The 26,500-nt window shown below is 44.4% G+C and overlaps 1 protein-coding gene across 1 annotated transcript in view; it reads right to left on the bottom strand.

Moving 5' to 3' along the window:
• The window catches only part of LOC146185803 (ATP-binding cassette sub-family G member 1-like), a 154,809-nt gene extending 128,594 nt beyond the window's left edge, over positions 1-26,215 (bottom strand). The window contains exon 1 of the mRNA XM_084606739.1: positions 26,053-26,215. Within this exon, the coding sequence (XP_084462865.1) occupies positions 26,053-26,164 (112 nt within the window). The 5' untranslated portion in view covers positions 26,165-26,215. The remainder of the gene's footprint in view (positions 1-26,052) is intronic.
• Between the last annotated feature and the right edge of the window lie 285 nt (positions 26,216-26,500).

The raw sequence follows: 26,500 nt of genomic DNA on the forward strand, positions 1-26,500 counted from the left end.
TTTATATTATAGCTTTTGGAGTGGTTTGTGCCCGAGTAGCCAGTGACCATGAAGCGCGAAAAGAAATTCGACCTCAGAAACCGCCCGAATTTGCTACAGACGAAATGCCTGTTTCTCTCTTCATTTTAATTAATACGTACTTTCCTCTGCAGTGCAACAATTGAGTTGGCTTCGTTAGGCGAAAGTTACCACAGCCCGATAGAGCAGCGTATCCACGCTTAGATGTAAAATATACAAGTGTGTGTCATGCGCTATTTGGGCGAATGCCTTAACAGCGGCGTTGAGCCCAATTCTTGAAATACAAAATGTGCTCACAAAAGAGACTTCACTATGACCCGGATATAACAAACATGACCGGATATAACGAACTGTCGTAATTTAAGTCAGTTATATACCGGATATCCCGTCAAGCCTCGCTGCCTGCTTCGCATCTGTCGTGGCTTGTTCGCATCATCGTTCCGAGCATCTGTGACGCCAGCCGTTGACAAGCCACCGAAGCGGCGAGCGGGAAAACACCATGCACAGCAGGTATTCCTGCATCCTTCTCCTCCTCTGAACTGCAGGAAAGGTTGTTTTTGGTGTGAGCAAAAAAAGCAAAAAAGAAAAAAAAAAGCCCCGACAAATTAGCTATGCGACGCGTCTGTTTGAGCCTCGTTCAACAGAGGACAGCATGCCAATGTTTTCTGTTGAAACCAGCGGCGTCACTCATGGATGTACTCATGCACAGTTTTGGAAAGGATCAGAAGTAAAGTGCCGTCCCACCGTTAAAAGAAGTGAACACGATATGGGCAGAAGCTGTTGCTCCACCGCTGCGCTCCGCTCCCGTTCCCGTCTCCACCATTTTCTTTATACCGTGAATTCGAAACGTCTTGCTCTCGCATTTCTTTGTTCCTCTGCTTTACTGCTGAGCCTGATGAACTCGCGGTCAACAAATCATTCATTTGGGTAAACGAGTAAGCTTACCGACGCTTCATTTTCTTCCACGAGAACTGATGCGGAATATTCTTTGCTATGAGAACTGGAAGGTGCTCTTGACAACTATTATGAGAAAACAGTTTCTGAGAGCTCTGCAGGCAAGGAGCGAGTGTAAAGCTGCTGTCTTCAGGTTCAGACTTGCTGTCATTATCTCAGCTGGTCTACGTGTGCACACGTCCAATGAGATAGCGCTCTTCGATAGTCATTCACAACACTGAATGATAGTGCCCCGACAGGACACCAGGCAAGCGTTTTATCAAAGCGTGCATCGTCCTCAAACCACCCGCACATCCGCGCCGTCAGCTGTATTTATACGGCGGAATGTTTCCTAACGAGTCGCTGCTATGACCATGATAACAGTTTTCAACCACGTTATAGCCACTTACGTCAGTCGACAGCTAGCACTCGTATATAGCATTGTGAGCACGGCGTTGCTGCCCACTGCTGAAGTTCACTTAACGCGTTCCTAGTTGCGCTGCGTCATCCGGCGAACGGTATATAAGCCCCTTCCCTATATATGCAGATGAATGAGAAGGAGTCTGCTATTTTCCATAATCAGTGATATGCATGACACGTGCCGAATCATTTATAATCTAGCTCAACTTACATGTGATGACTTTGTTAGCGCCATCGGTGGACATAAGAAGGCCCTGTGCGAGCTGCGAGCATCAGGGTGTAAAGATTGGAATATTTCGTTAGGGACGGATTTATCGTCTCGGCTGGCATATACGTTGTTCCCTGTCAATATTCCGCTGCCCTGCAAAAAGATGCTGAAAACCTTCGTACCTGTCCTAAGCGATGAACGGCAGTGCTGCGTCTTCAATTGACCAGCGCGTTGTGCTCTCGCGGTAGCTTTAAGTACATGTAAAGCTAGAACGACTGTCGCTGATTACGTATGCCAACATCGCTTCTTCGTAATGTATGCATCTAAGTCATACTGTGCCAAAGCGTGAGTCGGCGCCGCCTCGCTTGCAAGATGGCTGTTAGCCGACGGTACACCAACTCTTCTGCGAGACAACCTGCGGAATCTCCCGCCAACTCGGCCCACTCTCGCTCTCCTTTTTTTCGTCAGCACTATTTCTTTTCTTTTATCATTTTGTCTTTATCTTTCATGAGGAATTCCAGTTGAAAACTACTCCCTTCCTTTTATTTGCTTTAGTTGGTTTTCTTTTTATTTGCTTTGGTCAGTTTAAGCATATTATTGTAAAGTAGCACGAACCGGGGCGCATTATTTTTCACCCCTTTAATAAATCCTACCATGACAATACAATCGCCTCACCAGTCGTGACAATTGGCTTAGACTGAACGCCGCTCATTACTGCACGGCTGTGGTTGCTGGATCAAACAAGGGCGGCTCGAATAATGAAAGCAGTCGAATCAAAATAAGAGACATCGGCGATACTAAAGGTGATGAAGGGCTCGAACTAATGACCTATCATTTCTAATCCTACTACGTAAACACTACCGCAAAAAAAGTTTTCTTATTGGCTGATTAGACAACACTGTACAAATATATGTCAGTATGTAAAATGCATCAGCTTCCCACAGTAGAACATGGGTATATCAAAATTTCCTCAGGCGTGCCACATAATCAAGAATGCTCACCGACTCAAGGGGTTCGCATTGAGCTCGATACACTTCTGTAATGAACGACACACTTTGAATAAGGTTATCACGTGCCGAACACATGCATGATTACATTCGCATGACGAACAGCCATTCGCGTCTTTCACAAGCTATGCTGGCCCAATATCATCAACTTATCGAATGGTATACCTTCATGACTTTCAGCCGAGAGGTATCGAATTTCATGCGGCGTTAGGGGAAGTTCCTCTTTGAGAGTGGATAGTAGATTATCCCAATGAAAGATGACCTCTCAAAATTCAATGAAAGCATGTTCAACTGTTTCCGGTATCTTAAACAGCAAGCAGCTAGTCGTGCACGGTACGAAAATTTATTTCCACTCAAGCCATGTCTTAGCAGAAAGTGTGTTAGAACGTAGCTGGAAGAAAAATGTTTGAGTAGATCACAGGCCTTCTTTTGACTCGCTGCAGAACACCGTTTCCTGCGCCTCCACAATGCACCATCCTAAACAGACGCATACGCTTTATGTTGTCGACGAAGTCTGCGTACAGTTTTTTCCTTTACTATCGGTACCACATACTACAATGAAACCTTGCGCACAGTATTCTAAAGGGAAAGAACAACTTCTAGATTATACCCAGCCACTTTCCGAGTGAAAACTCTGGATGAAAATACAGCAAATTCAAAATTCCGGCAGTGTTTTGTCATTCTTGTCTGAATCACAGTGTGACAAAATTCACTCCTTTCTTCATGAAGGAAGAAATAGCGTGATACAATGCGCTTCATAAACCCATTATAGAGCGCAAGGCCTTCCTCGCGAACTCAGCGAAACAAATTCCAGATAAAGCCAACACACACATTATGCATCATTTAAACGGTTACGCAAGACAAACATTGCTAAGGTGTATGGAAAACCTTGGCAGACAGAAAAACATTGATAATCTGCGGCCTTGCCACACCTTTCATATCTCTCATCACCCCAGTTTGTTCGCCCTAGAATTGCTTGAGATCCAGGTAGTGTTAAAGCTGCACTTCTGTCGATCCACTGCATACCGGCGAAATTTGCGAGTGCCACGTTCCAGCTTCCATGCTATATGCCATTTCAAAGGTTATCAAGATTCCCATATACTTACAGTAAGTCAAGTAAGGCGAACAGCCTCCAGAACACTTTACCTATCATCACAGAAGACCGCAACGCTGTCTCCCTAAGCCAGCATTTTAAGTTGTGTTCCGTCGAGTTTAATGGCACATAATGGTGCACCGACATCGCACATCGCACTGACATCGCATTGATGCTGGCCAAGCGTACGACATAATGAAAGTACCACCTTCATTCCGCTCGTATCATACAGTCTTTATCTCGAAAACTGAGGCCGGAATAAGCTGCTGTTATTTCGTTCATAAGGACCAATAAGCCTTAAAAAATATACTTTGAAATCTTTACAAAAGTTCTAGCGAGAATATTACAATGCGTAATTAAGAAGTTAATGTAGCCGGTCGAATCAAAGGTGCGAGATTAAAGGCCGCACAATATTTACAAACACCGACCTTGCAAAAAACAGTAGAATGCATTGATGTCCTTGCGGATCGAGGGGCCATTCTGCAGCTCGGCCATCCAGAGGCATTTGACCGTGAGGCGCTCTTCTGTGGCCTGCAGTACTCCAATGATGGAAACATTATTTTTGAGGGTGCTAATTATGACGCATGAAAAGTTTTCAATGAAGATCCTCAATAACAAACACCTTAGTTCGGGAGCGCCAATTAACTTGGCCGGCACGTGCCGAACAGAAGGAAGCAGCCCCGGCACAAGAGCTTAGCAACACTCGCGACCTTCGCCTAGGCCGGACGCTGCCGTCGTCACCTCTTCAGCTTCTCCTCAAATAAATGTGGCCGCGGTCACCCTGCCTGGCGATCTCTACAAATTCATTAGGTAGGCACGGCTGTTCGATGTCTCCTTTGCTTTTTGCCTATACATCGAACATTTTTGTGCGGCAGTGATCTGAGATGCAAACACGCCTGACTGTAAGCTCGTATATACGGGCTTAGAGTCACGCGTGTTTGCATCTCAGATCACTGCCGTACAAAAATGTTCGATGTATAAGGCAAAAAGAAAAGGAGGCACTGAACAGTCGTGCCTACCTAATGGATTAATTGGCGCTCCCGAACTTAGGTGTTTGTTATTGAGGATCTTCATTGAAAATTATTCATGCGTCATTAACACCCTCAAAAATAATGTTTCCATCATTGGAATACTGCAGGCCACAGAAGAGCGCCTCACGGTCAAATGCCCTCGGATGGCCGAGCTGCAGAATGGCCCCTCGATCCTCAATGACATCAATGCATTCTACTGTTTCTTGCGAGATCGGTGTTTGTAAATATTGTACGGCCTTTAATCTCGCACCTTTGATTGGACCGGCTACATTAACTTCTTAATTACGCATTGTAATATTCTATCTAGAACTTTTGTAAAGATTTCGAAGTGTATTTTTTAAGGCCTATTGGTCCTTGTGAACAAAATAAGAGCAGCTTATGCAAGTGCGATGTGCGATGTTGGTGCACGCTAAAGTACCCCAGGTGGTACATATTTCCGGAGTCCTCCACTACGGCATCTCTCATAGTCTGAGTCGCTTTGGAACGCTAAATCCCACAAACCAACCATATTAGCAAGCTTCCTGTGACGGCCCTGTGTGACGGCAGCTCTCCTATCATCTTTCAAATCTCGTGGTCACTCGTCGGTGTCTCAAGGCTTTTTCTGACGCTTTCATGCAGCTTTGACGTGCCGTTCAAGAACTGGCTGTTCAAACCTAGCCCCAAATGCATGTGTTACCTTTCTCAACCATTCACGGTAGTGCCCAACAAATGCACTCTCGAATAAACGGAGCATCTGATGTCGCCTTGTTTTGAAAACATGCCTGCCTAATTTCACTGCTTGAGGCATTCCGCTTTTCATTTCGCTAATTGCCCGCTTGATTAGCGTCTTACCCGTACACAACGTCTTACTCCTGGTGCTTATAACTGTGGCTTTATATCTCACTATGTCAATAACTTCCAGTTCATATCTTTAGCATTTGCAGCTAAGTCCTCATGACCAGAATTTGGTACTTCTTTTTTGCTGTTCATTTGCGCTACCGCTTCCTCTTTCAATTGCGAACAGCTTTGCTTGGGTTTGTTCATCTACTGATTAGGCTTAGCTCTCATATTGCAGTGTATCTAAGGCCCACTAAACCATGAAAGCAAAACCCAATGACTATTTTCAGCAGTGCCGCCTTCAGAACAGTGCTTTCGGCCTCCCGACCGTTCCCACAGGGGTGCCATATTGTCCGTCTGTTTCACTTAGATTCCATGCGGTGGTGCTGGGCTACTATTAAAACTTGATATTTTAGTTGGTTTTTACCATAAGTATTCATGAATAATACCATTTAGGACAGTGTCATATGAAGCAAGGCGACATTACGTTATTACATATTAGGGAGCTTCCATGGAAATAATCAGAAGACTGTGCTCTTGCAGATAGCAAGGAAGAAAAATCCGTTTTCCTTCAACTATTGCGTTAATGGCGTGTCAGTTAAAGAAGTGCTGAAGTAAAGTATCTTGGTATTGTACTTACGTAAACTTGATTTTCTTCGCCATAAACTTAGGGGCGCACTAAGCAACTGCAAACTATTAGCCTACAATACGATCATAAGATACAAACTCAAATATGCCGCCATCGTTCGGGGCCATCATGCAAAAAAAAAAAAAAAAAGAAAAAAAGTAATAAAAGAATTAGGCAAATACAGAGACGCGCAGTGCGTTTCACATTTAATAAATACAATAGAACTGATTCCTCATCTTCGTTAATGGCAGCAAATGATATTAAACCTCTCCATGTCAGACGTAGAATAGCCTGCCTATCCCTCCTTCACCAACTAATTCATGAACAACTAGGCATCTCTCCGGCCTCCTTTGTGCAATATTAAGATATACGTAGAACTCCTCGTCATCATAACCACACTTTAGCACCATATTTCGCGCATACTAACACTTTTTTTTCCCGAGAACTATTGAAGAATGGAATGCCTGCCTTTACGAGGGATATCGGCGGTTGATTCTGGCAAGGCACTTTGTGAGGTAGATTAGATTACATATGTACTACATTAGACAATTTTATTGTTCTCTTTGTTTTACGATGCAGCTGCTCTTGTATTGAGCGAATTTATTTTTCCGCCCTCCCTCTCTGGGTCCAAATGAGGTTCTGCTGTATTATGGAAATGAAACAAATAGCAGCGCAGAATGTGGTACTACCGAGGCACCCTAGCTCCTGAGGAAAAAAACGCATTTCTTCCTCAACACTATTATCCTAACTAACTAACCTAACTTTCTGCCGCCCCCTTTAGGTTAGGTGGGCGGATGAGATAAAGAAGTTCGCAGGGGTCAAGTGGATGCAGCTAGCACAGAACCGGGGTACGTGGAGAAATATGGGAGAGGCCTTCGCCCTGCAGTGGGTATAATCAGGCTGATGATGATGATGATGATGATGACTATTATCCTATTTGAGGGAGTAAAGAAGAGAGGGTAAAGAGACCATTCGGACCCCCCACACTGCAGACATGGCTAAAAGAGCCATTGGTTTGAGACGTGCATATATGGTCTTAGCTGATACGTTCTTTTCGCAGTGTGAAAGTCGCGAACGCAGTAAGAGTTTGTGGCTAATTGTAGAGCGAGACTTCCTCTTCATCTTGCTGGGAGTACGCTGCTGATACTTTGAATCTTTTAGCGCAGTGCAGAATAATTGCAGAAGATTTCACAGGGCAGGCCGCGCGATGGGCTGTTGTCTCTGTTATAAATGAAAGTTCTAGTTTCTGCGCACGCAACTCTCAATACACTAAGGGTCTTGCCATAACCATTTCACTTCTTTAACCCTTACTGCGTGAATTTTCTTTTTCTGCCCCCCAAAATTACAGTGTGCTCTATTCACGGCGGAAATGTCTATATCAACCTCCGTTTTGAGAAAAACTATGCTGTTGAGGCAATTATATGCGAAATAATGACGTGTATCATATAATAATACACCATGAAGTTAGAGGCATATTTGTGAAATTGTACAATTGCTCATAAGCGGCTCTAACTGAATAAGAATTACATTATGGACTGACAAATGAACATTTGACGACGAAAATATTTTTTTGCAGATACAGACAGACCGGATCAAAAAAAAAAAAAAAACCGTGGTATTCCTGTAACGTTTTCACAATCGCAGGACCTTCACGATGTTTTCCTTCCTCGTACAAACCAAATAATATCGTCGTTTTCATTGCCAGTCTGTGCATTGTATGGTGATCTCTAGGACACTTTCATTGTAGCTACCACAGGATGTCGAATGAGCGCAGGAGCCAACTTTCAGGCTTGCCATACCAAGTAATACCACTGATTTGATTAGAATCAGTTGTTGATAGGGCGGGGAAGTAATCAGAACAATTTACCACAAAAGAAATTTACTGTATCCTATATATGATACACTAGGCGGTAAGAGGTTAAGACGTGTGCAGACGCACTGCAGATGCTTTACCTGTTAAAGAAAAATCGCCCTTCCAGTTCTTGGCTGTCATTATCCTTAAAATCGCAATTACTTTGAGATATCACCAATCCCCCCCCCAAATTTCTGTTTTACATCCCTTATCGGAGCAGCATACCACACTTCCTTACTGGAAACACTGCCGTTGACATTTCGAACGCATGCGCCGGCCTCGCGTTTTAGCATATTTTCGCAATATTTTTTGGCGTGTAGGTAAAAGATTATAAAATGCTGTGCCGAAATGAGACCTATATATATAAAGTATTCGTTGTTGACACGAGTTTATACAACTGACTCCGTGTTTCGAGAATGTTTTTGCGGTTTTGCTTGGTGGCCGATCTCACAAATCCCAGGCCACCGACGGTCGGCAGACTGGTTTTGTCGGCTGTCCGAGCATCAAGTCATGCCACGCTAGGAAGGGTGCTTTGCGGTCGCGCTGTTCTGTTGTCGGCCTAGTGTGACAGCTTGGCCTTCTGCAGGCAAGGTCTGCTGACGGGTTGGCAGTTCTTGGCTGCCTTCGTCGGGACAACATCGGCGTCATGTCGTGCTACTGTGACAGCTGCTTCCCAAGGTAAGCCGAGTTTAGTTCTCTGTATCGACAATTTTGTTATATAGGTCGTTCTGACACTACGATGTCTAACCATCCTATTTAGACTCTGCTCTTCTTCTCGTGAACGATAAGGCAATGTGGAAAACGAGGAGGACGGAGCCTTCTTCGGCTGTTAAATCAATTCCAAGGCTCATTCTGAATGGCGCGTCATGGCATAGGCGCTGTGTGGTACCCAATCACCGACCTACATAAGGCAGACACGACGCTGCCGTCTTTTCCTTTGCATACTGCGATCAGCTCGTGTAGGGCTTTCTCCCAATCGACTTCGATTCGCAATGGAAATCTCTAGGCAAAAGCTTGTGTCGGCAAAGCTTCTGCGTTCAACTCGATGTGCATTTTTCTTCTTCGGAAGACGAGGCGAATTGAAAATGGACGGAAAGGCTGCGAACTTCTTCGATTCAGGAAAACATCAGCACCATACTATGCAGACGCTCTACAGCCTTTCACTGTGAAAACTTTTGTTTGTATTATTTGGTTTGCCGTTTTCAACTTAACGCTAATGGAAATGTGCATCCGATGGCAGCCACGATGGCCCATATTGAATTTTCTGGCCGAGTTACCCAAAACGAGTTGACGTTATCGCAATCGTAAAGTAGAGAAGAAATAACTAATAAATATCTGAACGCTTATCGTATATTCAGGCAGTCATTGAAAGGCAGATTTTTGATTAAATCCGCTCGACTGAGCAAGACAGATGTGGCTTAGCAGGGCGGATGGTTCTCGTGGCTCCAAACTTTTCTCGAGCTCTGATCTGTAAAAAAAACATCGAAGGAAACCTAACCAAAATAACGCTGTCAAGATTCTTCGCAGTAGTGAACTACTTTGGCCTGCGCGCCCAACCCTGTCAAGTTCTACGAGTTCCGTGATGAATTGTCGCACGGGTAAAGTTTTGAGCTCGCAAACCAATGCTGTGTGCGTGAGAGCACGCGATATTATCTTGCGGCTCCAACTCGGCGGTTGTAAATAATTAATGATGACTTCCTAATTTCATGCTGCAATCCGTTGATCAGCGGTTTCAATAGAACAAGAAAATGGCGTAGGGTACAATGAAAGGGGAAAATGCTTAACCTTAATGGAGGCCGTGTGGCCCAGGGGAAGAACAGCTGTACGTTATGACCTCTACGTACGTCATAACGACTGACATGGGGCTCACTCTGAAAGTGTGCTTTCTCGACGCAACTACTTTTTCCCCAAATATCGCAGTTATGCGTCCGATTTATATACACTAAAGACCCAGACTTATAAAAGAAAGCAATTTCATAGTTTACTTGACAGGCTTAATGAGAACACGAGTGAGAGTCACGGCGTTCGGATGCGATGGCTACCGGCCGCGCAATCAGTGCTGTCCCTATCCTTCACCATTTTTTTGCAGATGTGGATGCAGTTACCGCTAATGAGTAACTTAATTTTAAGATCTTCTTCTTTTTAGCTGACGAAGACCTTTACCTAAATAAGAGTCGGCCCGGGCGAGTGGAAACAGGTTGCTAAAATGTACTCAACACTATACTTGCTTGCATGGTAAAATAATCCATCTGTATTGTGGCATAGACTTCTTAGAATGAAGGGCATAGGTAGGTAATGAAAAAAAAAAACACCACTATCACTGCCATAAAACTCTAATTTGCTTCAAGCGAAAGGCAGGGAAGGCCAGTTGTCACCCTTTAATAATTAAGAGGTATTATTAACGATGCGCCCTTAATGGTGCGCACGCTCCCAGACACCCTAAGAGTGAGGGGGGGGGGGGGGGGGGGTAGCTGTTCCGGTCGCAAAGGAGATGCCCTCGACCTGCGCGGCAAGCACAGCCGGAGTTCAACTACCTTGTAGTGACAGAAGGGGGTGGCCGTTTGGTGCCCAGCTGTCGCCGGTTCAAGCCAGAGTAAGGGTTGGAGTCAGAAGTAAGAAACAAAACAAACTTTATACACAGCAAGAGACGATACAGAGGAAAACACAAACACTAAAATTGCACAGACAAGAGGTTCACAGACAAACGCTATGCATGTAATTACAGAGGTATTCAATAATACAGAGGCTTTACAACACAGATCAAACACGAGAGAGTCAGATAAACAAACACCAAATTCTTCACCGGACACTGTTGCAATCCGACGCCTCAAGAGTCACGATGCGGCCGCCATGAAAGACGAGCGCCGCTCCCTCGTAGGTCCGTGGGCTTGCCAGCAGCGGGTTATCCCCGGGAGTCCAGCCGAAGCACTAGCGAACACGCCGCTATCTCTGACTGAACTGACTGAACTGACTGACTGAACTGACTGAACTGACTGAACTGACTGACTGAACTGACTGAACTGAACTGACTGAACTGAACTGACTGAACTGACTGAACTGACTGAACTGACTGAACTGACTGAACTGAACTGACTGAACTGAACTGACTGAACTGACTGAACTGACTGAACTGACTGCCTGAACTGGACTGGACTGGACTGAACTGACTGACTGAACTGACTGACTGAACTGGACTGGACTGAACTGACTGACTGAACTGGACTGGACGGGACTGAACTGGACTGGACCGAACTAAACTAAACTGGACTGAACTGGACTGGACCGAACTGGACTGAACTGGACTGGACCGAACTAAACTAAACTAAACTAAACTAAACTAAACTAAACTAAACTAAACTAAACTAAACTAAACTAAACTAAACTAAACTTGACTGACTGACTGACTGACTGACTGACTGACTGACTGACTGACTGACTGACTGACTGACTGACTGACTGACTGACTGACTGACTGACTGACTGACTGACTGACTGACTGACTGACTGACTGACTGACTGCACAAGCGGCACGGCGTCCATAAATAGGGCGCGCCGCGTCTATCTGTTAAGGCGCGCTAAAGCTAGCGCGCACGCACACTTGGCTTCGCTGGTTAAAGCGCTCCCTTTTCCTCCCGTCGAGCCGCGCGTCGTCATTGGCTAGGACCCGTAGAAATTTCTCGAGATCTCTGTCATATTCCAGACTGATGAGACACCGTCATCGCCAAGTGATGAGAAAGAGGGCTACGGCGATGCGTACAAAGCTACGCGCTTTCTCACGCGGGGAAGGAGGCTTTTCTCGAACTTTGTGGAAACTTCCATGCGGAAACTTCCAGAATGTTCGCCGATTTCGTGAAACCCCAGTTCAAACAAAACATAATCGGAAACGTCAGTGCTTACGATGGATTCTTTTTGGTTCTTGTATGGTTCCGGCAATGTTCCCTGTACAAACCCACCGCCAACCTGTTTCAAACATTTGTACTACAATGCATGAATATCGGCACCTGCCGCCGTATTTTGCAACAACTCGCTCCTGTTTCCTTCTGCTGTTTACGATTTGGTAGATGTTGGTTAGAAGGTATGAATAGTCAAGATGTAGGGGACACTTAAACCTGCTTACGTGCGGAAATGAGAAAGCATTGCGAGTACCGTGCCTAGTTCTGTTGTGAGTTCTGCGTTTTGTTGCTCAGTCAAGTTACTTAGTGACTCTTATAGTAGTCAAATTCAGACGAATTTATATTTCGGGGGTCCCGGAGACCACAATTCGCAGGTGGTCCACCTAAACATGCAAGTCGCACTGAGTTGGCTTTACTCAAATTAGGTTTATCACCAATTTCGGTCAAATTCGGATGAAGTAAAAATTCGGTGGTCCAGAGGGGCAAAAGTTTGCGGGTGGTTCTTCATAGTTTGGAAGTAACCACTGAAGTGGCTAAACTGGAAGTAGGTTAGACATCAGTTTTGGTCCAGTTCTGAGGACAGGAAATTTTGGGTCTTCAGAGACCAAATATTGGGGGTGGTCCATCCAAATTTGGTGCTCATCATCGAGTTGGCCATGCTCTAATTAGATCGGATACCAAATTCGTAGTATTATATTAGTTATCCATGCAATGAAGAATTGACTGTTTGTGCTGACACACTCTCTGGTTACAGACCCTGTTCACCCACTCTGCTGACATGCGCAGTCGACGCGCTCTCCCCACCCCCCAATCCCCAACTCCACCTGAGAGAACTAGGAGGCGACGATGCCCGGCTGCTGTACACTCAAGGCCCAAAGGGCCACGCAGCGCGCCCGGACTGTGTCAACCGCAAATGGGATGCCAGAATAGGCATCCCACCAAGTGACAGCAAGGTAGTGACCTTTGAGGCCACTACGCCCAACACCTCTCTTCGTATACATAATCTCATATTAAATGTTTGCACCACCACCACCTGTGCTCATGCCACGCAAGAGCCAAGCAAGGCTTTCATTTTAAAATGAGGTTTTGGCAACAAAGGGTTGCATGTCAATGGCAGAAGGGAAAATAATAGAATGACAAACTTTCATAATATACAGACCCTGGCTCTATTGGTTCTGTTAGACAACATAATTATCAGTACTTTCACAGGGGAAGCTTGCTGTAATATGGTTTGATCTCCGAACTGCAATGTTCTTCCTAAAAAAAAAAAAAAAAAAAGGTTTTTGCACGTTGTTTTATTAAAATGAGAACTTAGAATGTCGTCTTTGCGATGAGCTCACTCGTTTTCAACAGTTCCTGCTTGCTGCGATCAGCTATGTTCATCCGCTTTATATCGCTTATCTTGAGTCATTGGACATCGATCTGCCTTCAGAAATGGAGGAACACCTTAGTTATACTCGCCCTTCGCTTGACGAACACGTCTTATTCCTTACGCAATGCCCGGATGACGCTGTCCTGAGACAAGTGTTGTCATCGGCTTTCATTTTAGCCCAGCCTCTTTCAAGTGTATTTCTTTTACACAAGACAAGAAACGTACGTGACGAATATCTGGCAACAATAAGTACGAGAAAACGGGCTTATCATAAGAAACACTACTGTGTAGAGCAGATAGAAAGGAAAGCAGTCTCTCCGGGAGCAGCGCGGAGGTGAAGGAAGAATCAGTACGGGAAGCGAGACGACAAGGGCCATGGAAACTAAAAGCAGTTCGGAATCGTTCATCTCGCTGCTCTGCTCATGGTCTGTCGCGCCCGAAGAGAAAAAAACCGGGGTGGTTTGACACACGTACAGACGCATGCCGCTCTTTTCCTCTCTTTTCTTTTCCACCTCACGCCCAAAAATCTGACAGCAGGAACACGCACGCACGAGAAGGCGCAGCTTCTTTGCACCGGGCCAACGAGATCCCAGGAGCACTGGGAGCAACTATGCTAGCTATACCTTCTCTTTCTTCCAGAACGCCCCCCTCCCCCCCCCCCCCTCCCTCACTTTCGCCCGAACTGCATCGGTGTCTCATGCTGGGACCGCCGCGCGCATCACCTTCTCCACCCTCTTCCCTTCCTCCCTTCTCCATGATCTCACGCTGCCAACCACACCAAAGCTCCGAAGCGCCGCGCCGCGTTCAACAGCGGTTCTTATCGGCGCGCGGTCTCCGGCGGCGTACAGTCGCTCTTCCAGCGGACGGTGCGAATGCAAGAGGAGAAGCATAGCTTACTCTGCTGCAACCGCACGATCCCCGCTGGTGTTCCGAGTGCTGTTATGTTCCACTCTCTCCCCTACTTATTCTGGAGCCCGGCCGCGAATGACGAGACTCTGCTTACCTTTGCGAGCGTCTCAGCGTGCCCGAGCTAGCCTGTCCAGTGTCACGATCGGACTTGGTGAGGGACCCTGGTTTCTTTCCTTTTCGACGGTAGTGTGGCATGCCGAACCCTGCTCCCATCGTTCACTCTCGTCGCCTCTGCCTCTGTGGGATACTTGAAAGCGGCGTCGGCGGTGTAGCGTCGGCGCTCCCGGATTCCTCAACGCCGTGATTTATGTGCTGACAGTTTGCTCGCTTCGCTCCGCAGTAAATCCCGACACCCTGTCAACGAGGCAAAGTTTTGTGGAGACTGCACTGCACAGCTTTCTGCCATGTAAGTTTGATTTCGTGAGTTTGCGTTGAAAAGAAACCTGAGCAGTACTTGCTTTTCTGGCCTTACATCTGTATGTTATTATTAACGCCATTCCCTCCGATTTGCCTTCACAATTTCTTAATTGGAACTTTGGAGCAAAAACTATTCATTAATTAAAATGCTGATTGAGAGGAAGATAGAAAGCACTTGCTATACTGCAAGTATTTTGAACCTGTGCTATTTATGAAAGCCTGTTTGCATGAGGAATACGATGGCAGTCACCATGAAGGCTGACCGTTCCCCTAGAAAATTCCTCAAAATTGGATATGTTAGTGTTAAACACATCAGTTTGACTCTACTACGCTCAGAAATTCTAGTTACCTGAAAACGGATTACAAACCTGCTCTGACGACCGATAATCTGGAGCACAGATTGTCCCGAGAAATAGCGATGCTAGACTTCTCAGGCATTTCTTGCTTCAAACAACGTTTTGTAAGGACACTTTGGTGTGGCTAATGGAGAAAGGTTGTCTTTTAGCTAATAGCATATTTACTAGCTCGATAAACACACTGCCGTAATCAGAGAATTATTCCGTATTTTCGCTGTCCTACAACTGAAGGTTTTCTCTCAAGAAATCAGACTACTTTTGGTGCGTCGTCTGCTGCTGACAACAGTGAATGACATTATGCTGAACCCAATGCTAGGCCGAATTCTTACTCAATTTTCAAGACTGCTATATGTCATCCTACGGTAGGAACAGCGAACAGCAATGTCCAGCTAACAGTCCCAAGAACTAAAAGAACACACGCCTTATCACAAACGGTTTTCCTGTTTGATGTGTTTTGGTGTGACATGTGTGTGACAGTGACATGTCGAGGTTGGACCCTGCGGTGAGTTCTGTGAGTTATGCTAGAGCTGAATTTAAGGCGGTCTTATTGCAGAAAATATTTCGCTACGTAAGCTATATACTTGGTTTAAGGAACACTTTAATGATAGAAACCCAGTTATATATAAAGGCGAGTCGGACCGGAGTGAATACTTATTCCACCGGCCAAATGTGTGTCCCATTTCGGTAGCCTAAACCTTCATCTCTATGCTTTATCCCCGTAATTAACGCACCCTAGAATTTGCAGCGGTTTTCTTGTAATAGGTTGCTTGCATAATCCGACAAAAAACTATCATAACAACTTCATAATAGTTACTTCATTTTTGTGACAATTGGTGGGCCTCGAAGTGGTGCAGTGGTTTTCTCGCAATAGATTGCTTGCATAATGCGAGAAAAAACTATAATAACTTCATAATAGTTATTTCATTTCTATCACAATCTGGATATTTGAGTCATTATATTTCTGTTCTCGTTGATGGGCCACAGCTTTTTTTTTTTTTTTTTTTAACGACCGATACGACCCATTTTACCATTGGTACTGCAGAAAACTTGTTGGGACAATTAGTGCATTTAAATTTGATGTTCATGAACTGGCGCCGAACGACACGAACTCAAGGGAGAAGTAAAGCCGGGGCGCACACAACGGACCTGCAATTTAAACAGGCCTCGGTGGCTTTTTGATTTGAGCACTCGGCTGCTGATCACGAGGATGCGGGTTCGCATCCCGTCTGCCGCTGCCGCGCTTCGATGGAGACGGAACGCAAGCTTCCTGTGTGCTGTTCGATGTCGGTGCCCTTTACACAATCCGTGGCGTTAGAAATTTCTGGAGCGCTGCACTATGCCACCCTCATGGTGATTGAGCTTTGGGAGGTTAAACCCTACAAATTAAACAGTGCAGAAGCGAAACTACACACCTGCTATTTTTTAACTGCTTACAAAAAGTTATTTTGAACCCTGTGAGGAGAGACACGTCGGTACAGTCTGGCCAGGTGGATTGTACAGTGGGGCGGATATAGAGAACTCATTGATTAAACGAATAATTGGCTAAATTATCTAATCAACTTCTACTATCGATATTAGAGACGTACTGTTAACAAATTGAAGGCCATCATCATGAAAGCTGAAAGAAGTTTCTGAATTTTCTTTTTCTACAATGTAGTTCAAAATATTTAGCGGCGAAAATAAGCACATTTATAACTTTTAACTACTAAATATTTCGAACTACATTGCCGAAAAAGAAAATTTGTGATGATTATGAAATTTATGAAAAGAGAATTTATGAAAATTGATGATCGCGGCCTTCAGTTTCTAAATATGATGTTGGCCCCTAAAATCAAAACTGAAAATGGTGCTAAGTTAATGTTAGTCAATTATTTGATTAATCAAGTACACAGAGCACTATCATGTATATAATTAACGCTTTCCGCCCGATCTATTCGAATCGACGTACCTCTTGAATGGTTTAAAATAGCGATCTATAAAGAGAAAAATGAATACCCGGTATACACATCGTCTGACCCTACTCGCGAGTCATTTCATAACCTATGGGAAGGTATGTGCGCAAAAAAGACGATCACGAAGAAGAGGAGACAGGACTGGACGAGCGGGACGGGATTGCGCTTGTCCCGTCCTGTCTCCTGTTCGGGATTGCGCTCGTCCTGTCCTGTCTCCTCTTCTCTCGTGATCATCTTTTTTGCGCACATACCTTCCCATTGTCGTGAACCAACTTGTCTAACAAATATCCTGCTGAATTTCATAATCTATATACGCACTCGTTTGTTGTGTCCGTGTCTTTATGTGCTAGTTATAGTTAATAGGGCTCAAATATTGAGTGATAAACAAGCAGAAATAACCAATCGCATATCTGGTAGTTTTTTAGCTTTCTCGCCCGTTTTGAATTTCGAAGTCTTATTTAAGGATTCTGCGTTTTCTTAAATTGACATAAATTAAACATCAGTAACGTAAGTGTAGCTAGGAGGGACGCAAAGCTGCCAAGACTATAAAAAAAGAGACCCAATTCTTTTCTTGCGCCGGTTGCGAATGGTAGATGATCGGGCACCCTGGCTTTAGCTGCTGTGCTCGGACTTTCGATTGGGGCACACAAAAAGCGATAGGCTTACTTTTTTCAGATGCAGCGTTAGAGAACTTGAGCCCTAAAGATTCACTCTTTCCTTCGTACATAGTGTGCGGCATAAAAGAGTGTTAGGAACTATGAGGTACTGAATGAATCCAAGACTAACCGCATACATCGCAAATTTCGGTCTCGTCCGTGGTAACACAATTTCAATTTTAGCCGAGTTTATGTTTCCGATATGCCATATGTCATTGGCGCTTACGCCAAACTGGTCGATCGTAATCTGTCGCGAAAGGACGGATACCGCATGATCGTTTGCACAGTTTTTGCGCCCACCGCTGGGGCCCATTTTAAACATGAAAGAAAAAAAAAAAATCTGCACTTTCTAGCTATAGAATGGCATCACTCTATAGCTCATCTGTTCACTATCTCCAAGCCAGCGAATCGCATCTCCCGCTACGGTGAAAACATAATCATTTGCATGCACGCATCAAACAGAAAAAAGAAAAGGAAAAGGGACCAGAAAATGTTGGCAGAAGAAATGGAAACAATCAGAAGACGCATATAAATAAGCAGGTAAAGATCGTTATAGTCGTATCGCATTTCGAGGTGGCCGAACGCAATTTCAAAATAAACATAAAACACAGAAGGAAGGTGCTTTATTTGAGGCGTACATTTAAAAAAAAAATTTAAATCTTGTAAAAAAATAAAAGTAATTGGTGAGGATGAACTAAGGTTCAACATAAACAATACGTACGGAAATGCGATGACTAGTAGGACATTTCGCGTACTGCGCATTGAAGCAATATGAAGCGGAATAAGCTATAGCACTTAAAATGGGGCACTTTTGCAAATACTTGCGTTTAAGACAATGCCTAGAAACATTACTATTATTACATGTAGGGTAAGTGAATTTACATATTTTAAAAATGAACACGCTGGAAATCCGTAAAAGGAAAATTTCTGTCCCCCTTAAGGTAATGATGGTTTGGCAATATTTCAGCAACTATATAGTACTTGTGTGTGACGTAACCACTCCTCGTTAGCTGGTAAAATCTTCCTTAAAGAGGGGCGCCAGACAGTGAAAAATGAATAGAGACAACCAGAATTACTAGCGAAGAACAACTGAGCTACTCTAAAATGCAAACCTTCGGAACCGTCTTGAGATTGGTGATCTTAGATCAGTATCCGCTTGAGCGGGTACAAAGAAGCGTTCAAGGCTCATATGGGGCATGAGCAAATAATTCCAGGCAATAGGAACGCGCCAGATAAGTTACACACGGTTAAAAAAGGAGAGGCTTAATTATTAACTAATGTAACCCGCAGCTAGTACAGAAATTATTCCTTAAGACTATAAGAGGATTTCGTCTTTGTCCAAGTTTTCCTGCGCCCTTGTGAGCAGGCTAATTATGGACAGCTCCTATACGACGTAATATCTGCACACAATTAAAATTTATATGGTTCCATTGCATTGCCGCTCTGTTACTGCCACAGCCATCTCTTTGAAGGAATGATTCAACATATGATTTCGAGAATTCCCAGACTGAGAATTCTAGGTGACCAACCAGCGCATGAGAACTGTTTTGACATACTTGCTGGCAATTCGGCAGCCGAAACATGATTTTTCAACAAGAGTCCAAGCAGCCTCGTTCCAACCTTTCATGTAATAGGATTCCTGAATACTTCGGAAATCGGTTCTTTATTTCCCAAACCATAATTTTAAAAGCCTCTATTTTCTAAAACATTTACCTTAAACATGCAAAGAAATGTTTGTGGAATGCTACGAAATATATATATATATATATATATATATATATATATATATATATATATATATATATATATATATATATATATATATATATATATATACATCCACTTCCTTTTTGAAGAATTGTCTAAAATAGCGGCATGATGAAATGCGTAATTATCTGCAGACTGAGTTCTCTTGCCTGTGGTATCTCGGCTCCGGAAACTGCTCCATTTCGGCTCCTTTCAGCGCATTCTTAACGCGCCGTTCTATGGCTGTCGCATGCGCACAGTGTTATTGCGCCAGATGGTATTAGGTCGGAGCACTTCCTCTGCGCTCGCTCTCAATGAATCTGGCCGTAACTGTTTCTTGGAACAAAGCCAGTCCATGAGGCCCAGTTCCTCGGGAGCGAAGAAGACGGGCATAAAAGCAGACGCTTTGAAGCCGGCGCTTGGGTGCCGGGAGCGGAACAGCATCAGCCTCTTACATTGGCAAACATTATTTTGGAGCGCTCATTTCGCTTTTCAGGTCGCCCTGCTGCCTCTTTTTCGTGCTGCCGAGATTTCTGTGGTTATCGCATCTCTCGAAGTTCCCTGGAAAAGGGCCTCCTTCACAGTAGAAGTACAACGGTTCCACATTTTCTATTCATCTAATAAAAAAATATTAAAATGATGGGAACGAAAAACCATTTCCTTTTTTTTTTTTTTCATTCCATACCAGCTCCTATCGTTTCAGTTCCAGTTTAATCTTCCTGGTATTGCGGTTTCTCTGCATATCAAGAGTTCTTGTCTAGATGTGATATTCGTATGTGTGTGCCGAGAGCATAGATGATCCTATCCCGTTCGTAATGTGGTGTATCTGTATCTGATTGGCCCATTTCGCGGTGCGGCTATTTTCGCTGTCCTTGTTCTAATCTCTCTCTTTCAGCGTCGTACATATCCTTTTTTTTTGTCTTTGTATCTTCTCCTTTTAGCATTAGAGATGCTCAAAATAGCAGTAAATTAAAAACAGAAAGAAGGACATTTAATCTCTAAAGCGCTGCCTTTAAGGCAGAGCTTTAAACTTTTATGCTAGCCTAATAGATTATCTTTTAATCTGTGCCTCTAGAAAATTGATCATATACATTAGCGTATGCTATTATGGCAAACCAATTGGTGAAAGATCACCCGACATAGTTATCTATAAGGCCACTGTAACCAAGCCGGACTGATATTCCCGCGTGTTTTACTCATCGCCAAAGATTCATGTAAGGTTCAATATCTGTCTCGCCCGCCAATCTTAAAGTATAAGCCAGAGTTTGTATTAATTGCCATGTCATATAGTCTTGTGACGTCACACAGTCAGCCGGCCATTCAATACCCGCCAAATTCGCCTACAAATACCTCCTGCCACAGCTATTCCCGCGATTTTTCGCACACAGAGCCAACATTGTCAGATTCCTTAAGCAAAGAAAGCTTTAGCATTATCGTCTTAAAATCGCAGTTGGGATGTCATGGCGAATTTCTTTTACGGTCAGAAATAGTGTTAAAGCTCGTTGTATTTAGAAGCTAAGATATCGCCACCGCTCTTTACCGTTAAATAAAATAGATGACCTTTTCAGCGACTGTTTCATAGTACGCCCATTATCACACATTAGAACGAAGGCTCCAAGCAAATGTTTTATTTTCCCATTAACACGATAGCTGAATCATGATATTATGAGCCGCCAGCATGAGCACATTCTATCCCAATAAAAATTAAATGAGTGAAGAAAAGAAATGCCCTGAACCTTCAGGTCTTTCAGGCGCATCTGGAGCCTCATATTGTCGACCTTTAATGGTTAACAGTAAAAAAGATATATAACAAAGCATGTGTGGTTGGTTTTAACCGGGCACTCTGTCAGCTATGTCTTCACACCTATAGCGGTCCAGCCGCCATTGCGAGGTCTCGCTTGTCTCATATATATAGCGCCATTCCTTCTCCGGTGCTAGAGACAATTTCCGCTCGGGACAGCACCGGATCTCCTGTTTTCTTTTTATTTTTTCCGCCGCCAGAACGGCGCCTCTGAAATCGATTATTTTGCCATTTTTCCAGTGGGTTCCCGCGCGTTTGTTGAAAGCACCCTTGTTGGTTTTAGAGGGTTGGCTGCAGTGGCACACCATTATAGAACACTGCGTTGCGATTTATGGTTGACCTGCTCCTCTTATCTAGAACAGCCAATTCAAAACTACGTCGATTACTTTGTCTTGCATTGAAGCTTGAAACAAAAATACAAGGCCAGGCTGGTGCACAAGGGTGGAAAAATAGCGCTAGCTTTGGACCTGGGCTATGCGAGTGCGTTTTTCTTTTACATCGCGCATCATTGAGCGATTAATATTAAATAACTGCCTACCCAAAATTAAGTGCTTAACAATTAGGGACAGCTTAGCCAGAAACGTTTCTTTTGACTTGCAGACATTCATGCCGAACTTTATTTTGATCTATTTATTTCCGTATAATATCTGCTTGTGAGATTATGATTTCGTAGTTTGCGTTTTGTGGTCCTTCCCCCGCTCGTAGGGTAAAAAGATGTTCAACTTTGAAAATATTCATATATGGTGAAGCGCATGAGAGCGCTGCAGTCGAGATAAAAACTCTGAAATTACTCTTTTTTATTCCAAGATTCACTAATTCGCTCGAAGCCCGGAAAACGAACATTATATGAGCTATAGTTTACTCAAAACGAAATCCAAGCTTGACGTTACATATACTGCAGAACGTTAAAAGGGGAAATCGAAGATTTTCATACACAACCTGATACAATAGCCACTGGTGCGGGAACCGGCAGCCTGTGCTACCAGGCGGTGGCTATAGAAAATATGTCATCAGAAGATGCACAGCCAAAACAAAAATGGCAGGTAAAATGATGTCGTAGAGCCGCGGTACGATGCACACGCAAGCCGAACACCTCTGATCATCTACTAGGACGCATCTACACCCTTAGAAGATCAGGGCCAACGCCACTTCGGCAATACAATAGACAATAGAATAGACGGCCAATAGACAGTTGGTAGAGCGACTGTCATCGAAAGGCGGTGGTCCCGGGTTCGATCCCCGGACCAGGACGACTTTTCTTTGATTACGAGGTTTCAGCGAAAACTGTATAGCTTTACTCTCTAGCCTTATGGCTTCGCTTGGGTGGATGTCAGTGAGTAATTACTCCCTTATTACCACCTTGTGGGATTCCCCTAAATATTTGACCAACAACATCCCCACTTCGAGTTAATTATCAATTCGCTCTCGCCCTACCATCTGGTCTGCTGACCATTCTAGTTAGCTCAGTTGGTAGAGCGATTGCCCCGGAAAGGCGGTGGTCGCGGTTAGATCCCTGGACTAGGACGAATTGTTCTTTAACTACGAAGTTTCTGAGAAAGCTGTATAGCCTTCCTTTGTAGCCGTATGGCTGCGCTTGGGTGTATGTCAATGAGTAATTACTCTCTTATTACAATACTATAGAAATCGTTAGTCTATACATATACTTGCCACTGGCCGACTGCCCCGCCACGTTACGCCAGCTTTGATGTCTTTGGTAAAAAAGAAAAGAAAATTGAAGCCCCCCCCCCCCCCTTTTTTTTTATTGAGGCGTACCAGGTGTGTCGTACGATTCCCATTGCGTGTTGCATACATCTGCTGGTCAAGTGTGAGGCTAGCATAAGACATGCACTCGAACCGTCATAGTACGTACATCCAATTCCATGCTTTCAAATTGAGATTTTGGCGAATACGGCTCGCTGATAAGCGTGAAACATGGAAGCCTACGTAGAATGCGAAAAAATACACACACCGAATACAATGCCGGCCGAAATGACTTGAGAGCATTTCGAAAGCCTCACTCGAAGGCATTTTATCCCCGGTGCTGTAATGTTTTCGTAAACAGGCTTAAGGGGCGCTCCAGTCGAATTTCCGATACTCCGAGGAGATTTAAAAATTGGAATGCATGAAGCAGACTAAGTTTCTGCTCTCCAGAATTTAAGACGGACCCACAATCCTCAATTCAAGCCTGGGCAGCGTATTTAGACGTTTGTCTTCACTGCATAACGCAAGTAAGTGGGAAAAAGCCCATTGATGATAGTATTTGTAACATTTGAGATTTCTTCATCCTTCCCTTATAGAATATTGGTTGCCTGCAGCGCAGTTAGTTGCCCTCTATTCGAGCAAATGTTTTTTTTTTTTTTTAGAGAATGTATCGCTCTAGTAATAATGTCAACATCGGGTTCAATTTGAAACCGCGAGTACCAGAGAATTTCTTCGTGAGCCGAGAATACTGTTGTTATAGGTTCCTTTACTAATTCCATACATACTCTTATATAGAACACAAGATAATAAACATGGCAGCGTCTGCTAAGGATAGCACCAAATCTTCACATTGGTAAAGGAGAATAGCTTTAGTAATTGACACCAAATTCGAAAAGGTTTTTCACCTACGTGACGTCTTAAATTAACGTCAAAAATATTTGGATTGATGTTAACTTTTTCACGAAGCGTTTTGTAACCAAAGGAAAGCTGTAGCGCGCCCAGTCTCTTCTTCGTCCTTCGCGTGTGTCTTCTATAATTCTATTATTGATCTTAAAAAAAGGAAAGCACCAGCTCGGCCAAGTAAAAGTTTTATTTAAGAACATTTGCTCGGTTAATTGGCACAGACTGGGAAAAAAAAAAAAAAAAAAACGGGCCTACGGACTGACAGTGCGGCGCGCTAGTCACAGGCCAAGGAGGGTATTCATCATCATCATCATAGTCGTCGTCGTCGTCATCATCATCATCATCAGCTTAACTACACCCATTGCAGGGCGAAGGCCGCTCCCATATTTCTCCAATTAACCCGGTTCTGTGCTAGTTGCATCCACTTCACCCCTGCGAACTTTTTAACCTCATCCGCCCACCTAACTTTCTGCCGCCCCCCCCCCCCCCCCCCGCTACGCTTTCCTTCCCTTGGAAGGAGGATATTTGATCCAAGCTAAAAACCAAGTGAATGCGCGATGCAGACAGTAGTTGGGGTAGGAAAAAATGCAGAGGCTGCACTTGGATGAAATGGTGCAGTTGCCTACCCTTGCAAATGCGCCCCTCCGAATCGACTTGACGTTCTTGAGTAGCCTTTCGCGTCATAGCTGTTCATGACACCACAATGGTTTTTGATACCAAACAGGCTCCCTCAGTAACAACGAGTTCTCTCAGTCAATATATATATATATATATATATATATATATATATATATATATATATATATATATATATATATATATATATATATATATATATATACTTTTCGTATGATTCTACGTATTTTAGACCCGTATAGTCTTGTATGTTTGCCGACTGGGGATGTTTGGTGCCACAGGGTCCGAATTAAAGCCGGCACGCTGATGGTGACCTTCATTTGCATTTTCGTGTACCCGCCGAGGCCATTATAGGACGATGCGGCAAGGAAGAAAGGACTGCGGACATTGCTCCAGCAATGCCCGCTGAGCTGACTCGCTAAATATTATTAGTTTGCTCCTTTCATGCAACAATTCTTTTCGTTTATCTCATCTGCGGCACAATAAAACCGGGAGTTTTATTGGCAATCAAACAGTGTTCAACCAATCCTCCTTTCTGTTTACAATATCGGTGAGTGGAATGTGTTGTGCATTGTTTGGAAGGAGACACGTGCATCAGGCCTAATAAACGGTTGGAGGTTTGGAAGCGGCCTTCTTCTCATTGAATACCACATGTTAGGGCTAATGATTAGTAGAATTTTGGGGACAAGAATAACTATTACTAACAGTCCAATAGCTTGAGTGCCTTTAAAATACTTATTTCCTCACTGTCGCAACCTTTTCTCTTCTCTTTCTGCAGGGTAGAGTATTCCTCATCAGAACGGCGTTGGTCATCGCGGTCGCGCACTACGTTGGCTCAAATGACGTGGTTCCTGAACTCTGCAATCTCGTAGACCAACCTATGTACTGCCGTTGTGACTCAAGCAATGCGAAAGATGAAGTGACAGACGTTACCTGCTACGTAGGGCGCAAGCTTCCTCCTGACCACATAGTCTTTCAGTCATTCGATCGACAGCGTAGCGTAGTGTCCCTAACGTTCAATGCTTTCGGTAACGAATACAAGCTTGACTTCGTCCCGACTGCGGCGCTGCATTACACGCCACAGATTGAGAGGCTGAAGATAGCGCAGGCAGAGCTGGGAGACCTCAAGCCCCACTCTTTCAACAACCTCACACGACTGGCCCTCTTGTCTTTGGACTCTAACGAGATCACGAGCCTAGACAATGGGGCAATCACAGACTTGCCACGTCTTAAGAAGCTCGAGCTCGGGGACAACAAGCTGAGGAGGTTGCGAGCCGGATCACTCAAAAATCTGCCTTCTCTGACGCATCTGTTTTTGGAGCGCAACAAGTTGGAAATCATCGACGACGGCGCCTTCGAGCAGCTAGGATCTCTCAAGGAGCTGGAGCTCAGTGACAACTCTATCGAGAAACTCACAGAGCAGAGCTTCCGTGGACTCTCCCACGTCACGCGCCTTGATCTGTTCCGCAACAAGCTGACTCGCCTGGAGGCCCGGGTCTTCAGCGGCATGCCTGAGCTGGCGGAGCTCGACCTCAAGTACAACTCCCTGTCTGAGGTAGACGCTCTCGCCTTCGAAGGTCTCCCGCAGCTGACAGTGCTCTACATGGCATACAACCGGCTGCGCGTGTTGCCCGCGCACATGTTCCGGGGTGCACCCAACCTGGTCTTCGTGGACCTGTCGCAGAACCAGCTTCTCACGCTTACCTGGAGGACGGTCCAGGACCTGGCAAAGATTCACGCCGAGTCCTTCGACATGAGCCTCACTGGTAAGACGACCTGCTGAAGTTTGCGGGCTTTTCGCACTTTTCTTGCGCATTTTGTTGGGCTAGAATGACCAGCGGAGGTATTGCTGCACAGGGGAGGTCTACGTCTGTAAAACAAGAAACAATTTTTGAGTTCCAACTCGGTGTCTTAAGAAAATTGTCTTGCAAATATCAGGAGCCTTCTTTTTTCCAAAATAAGGACATGCTGTTCCGTAACCTTGAACGCCGCGAGGCATTCCGCATTCTCTCACGGAGCGTAAGGTACTCGAACCATGGTTACAGCGTTCGACGACTCTAAACTCTTGAAAAGCGTAGTTTCATTACTTAAAAACATCATGCTTGTTCATAACAATCTCTTCCTCCTTTTTCCATGCCACATTCGTGTAACC

This window comes from Amblyomma maculatum, chromosome 6 (assembly GCF_055883805.1).
Source record: "Amblyomma maculatum isolate TAMU_Amacu chromosome 6, ASM5588380v1, whole genome shotgun sequence".
Classification (NCBI taxonomy): Eukaryota; Metazoa; Arthropoda; class Arachnida; order Ixodida; family Ixodidae; genus Amblyomma; species Amblyomma maculatum.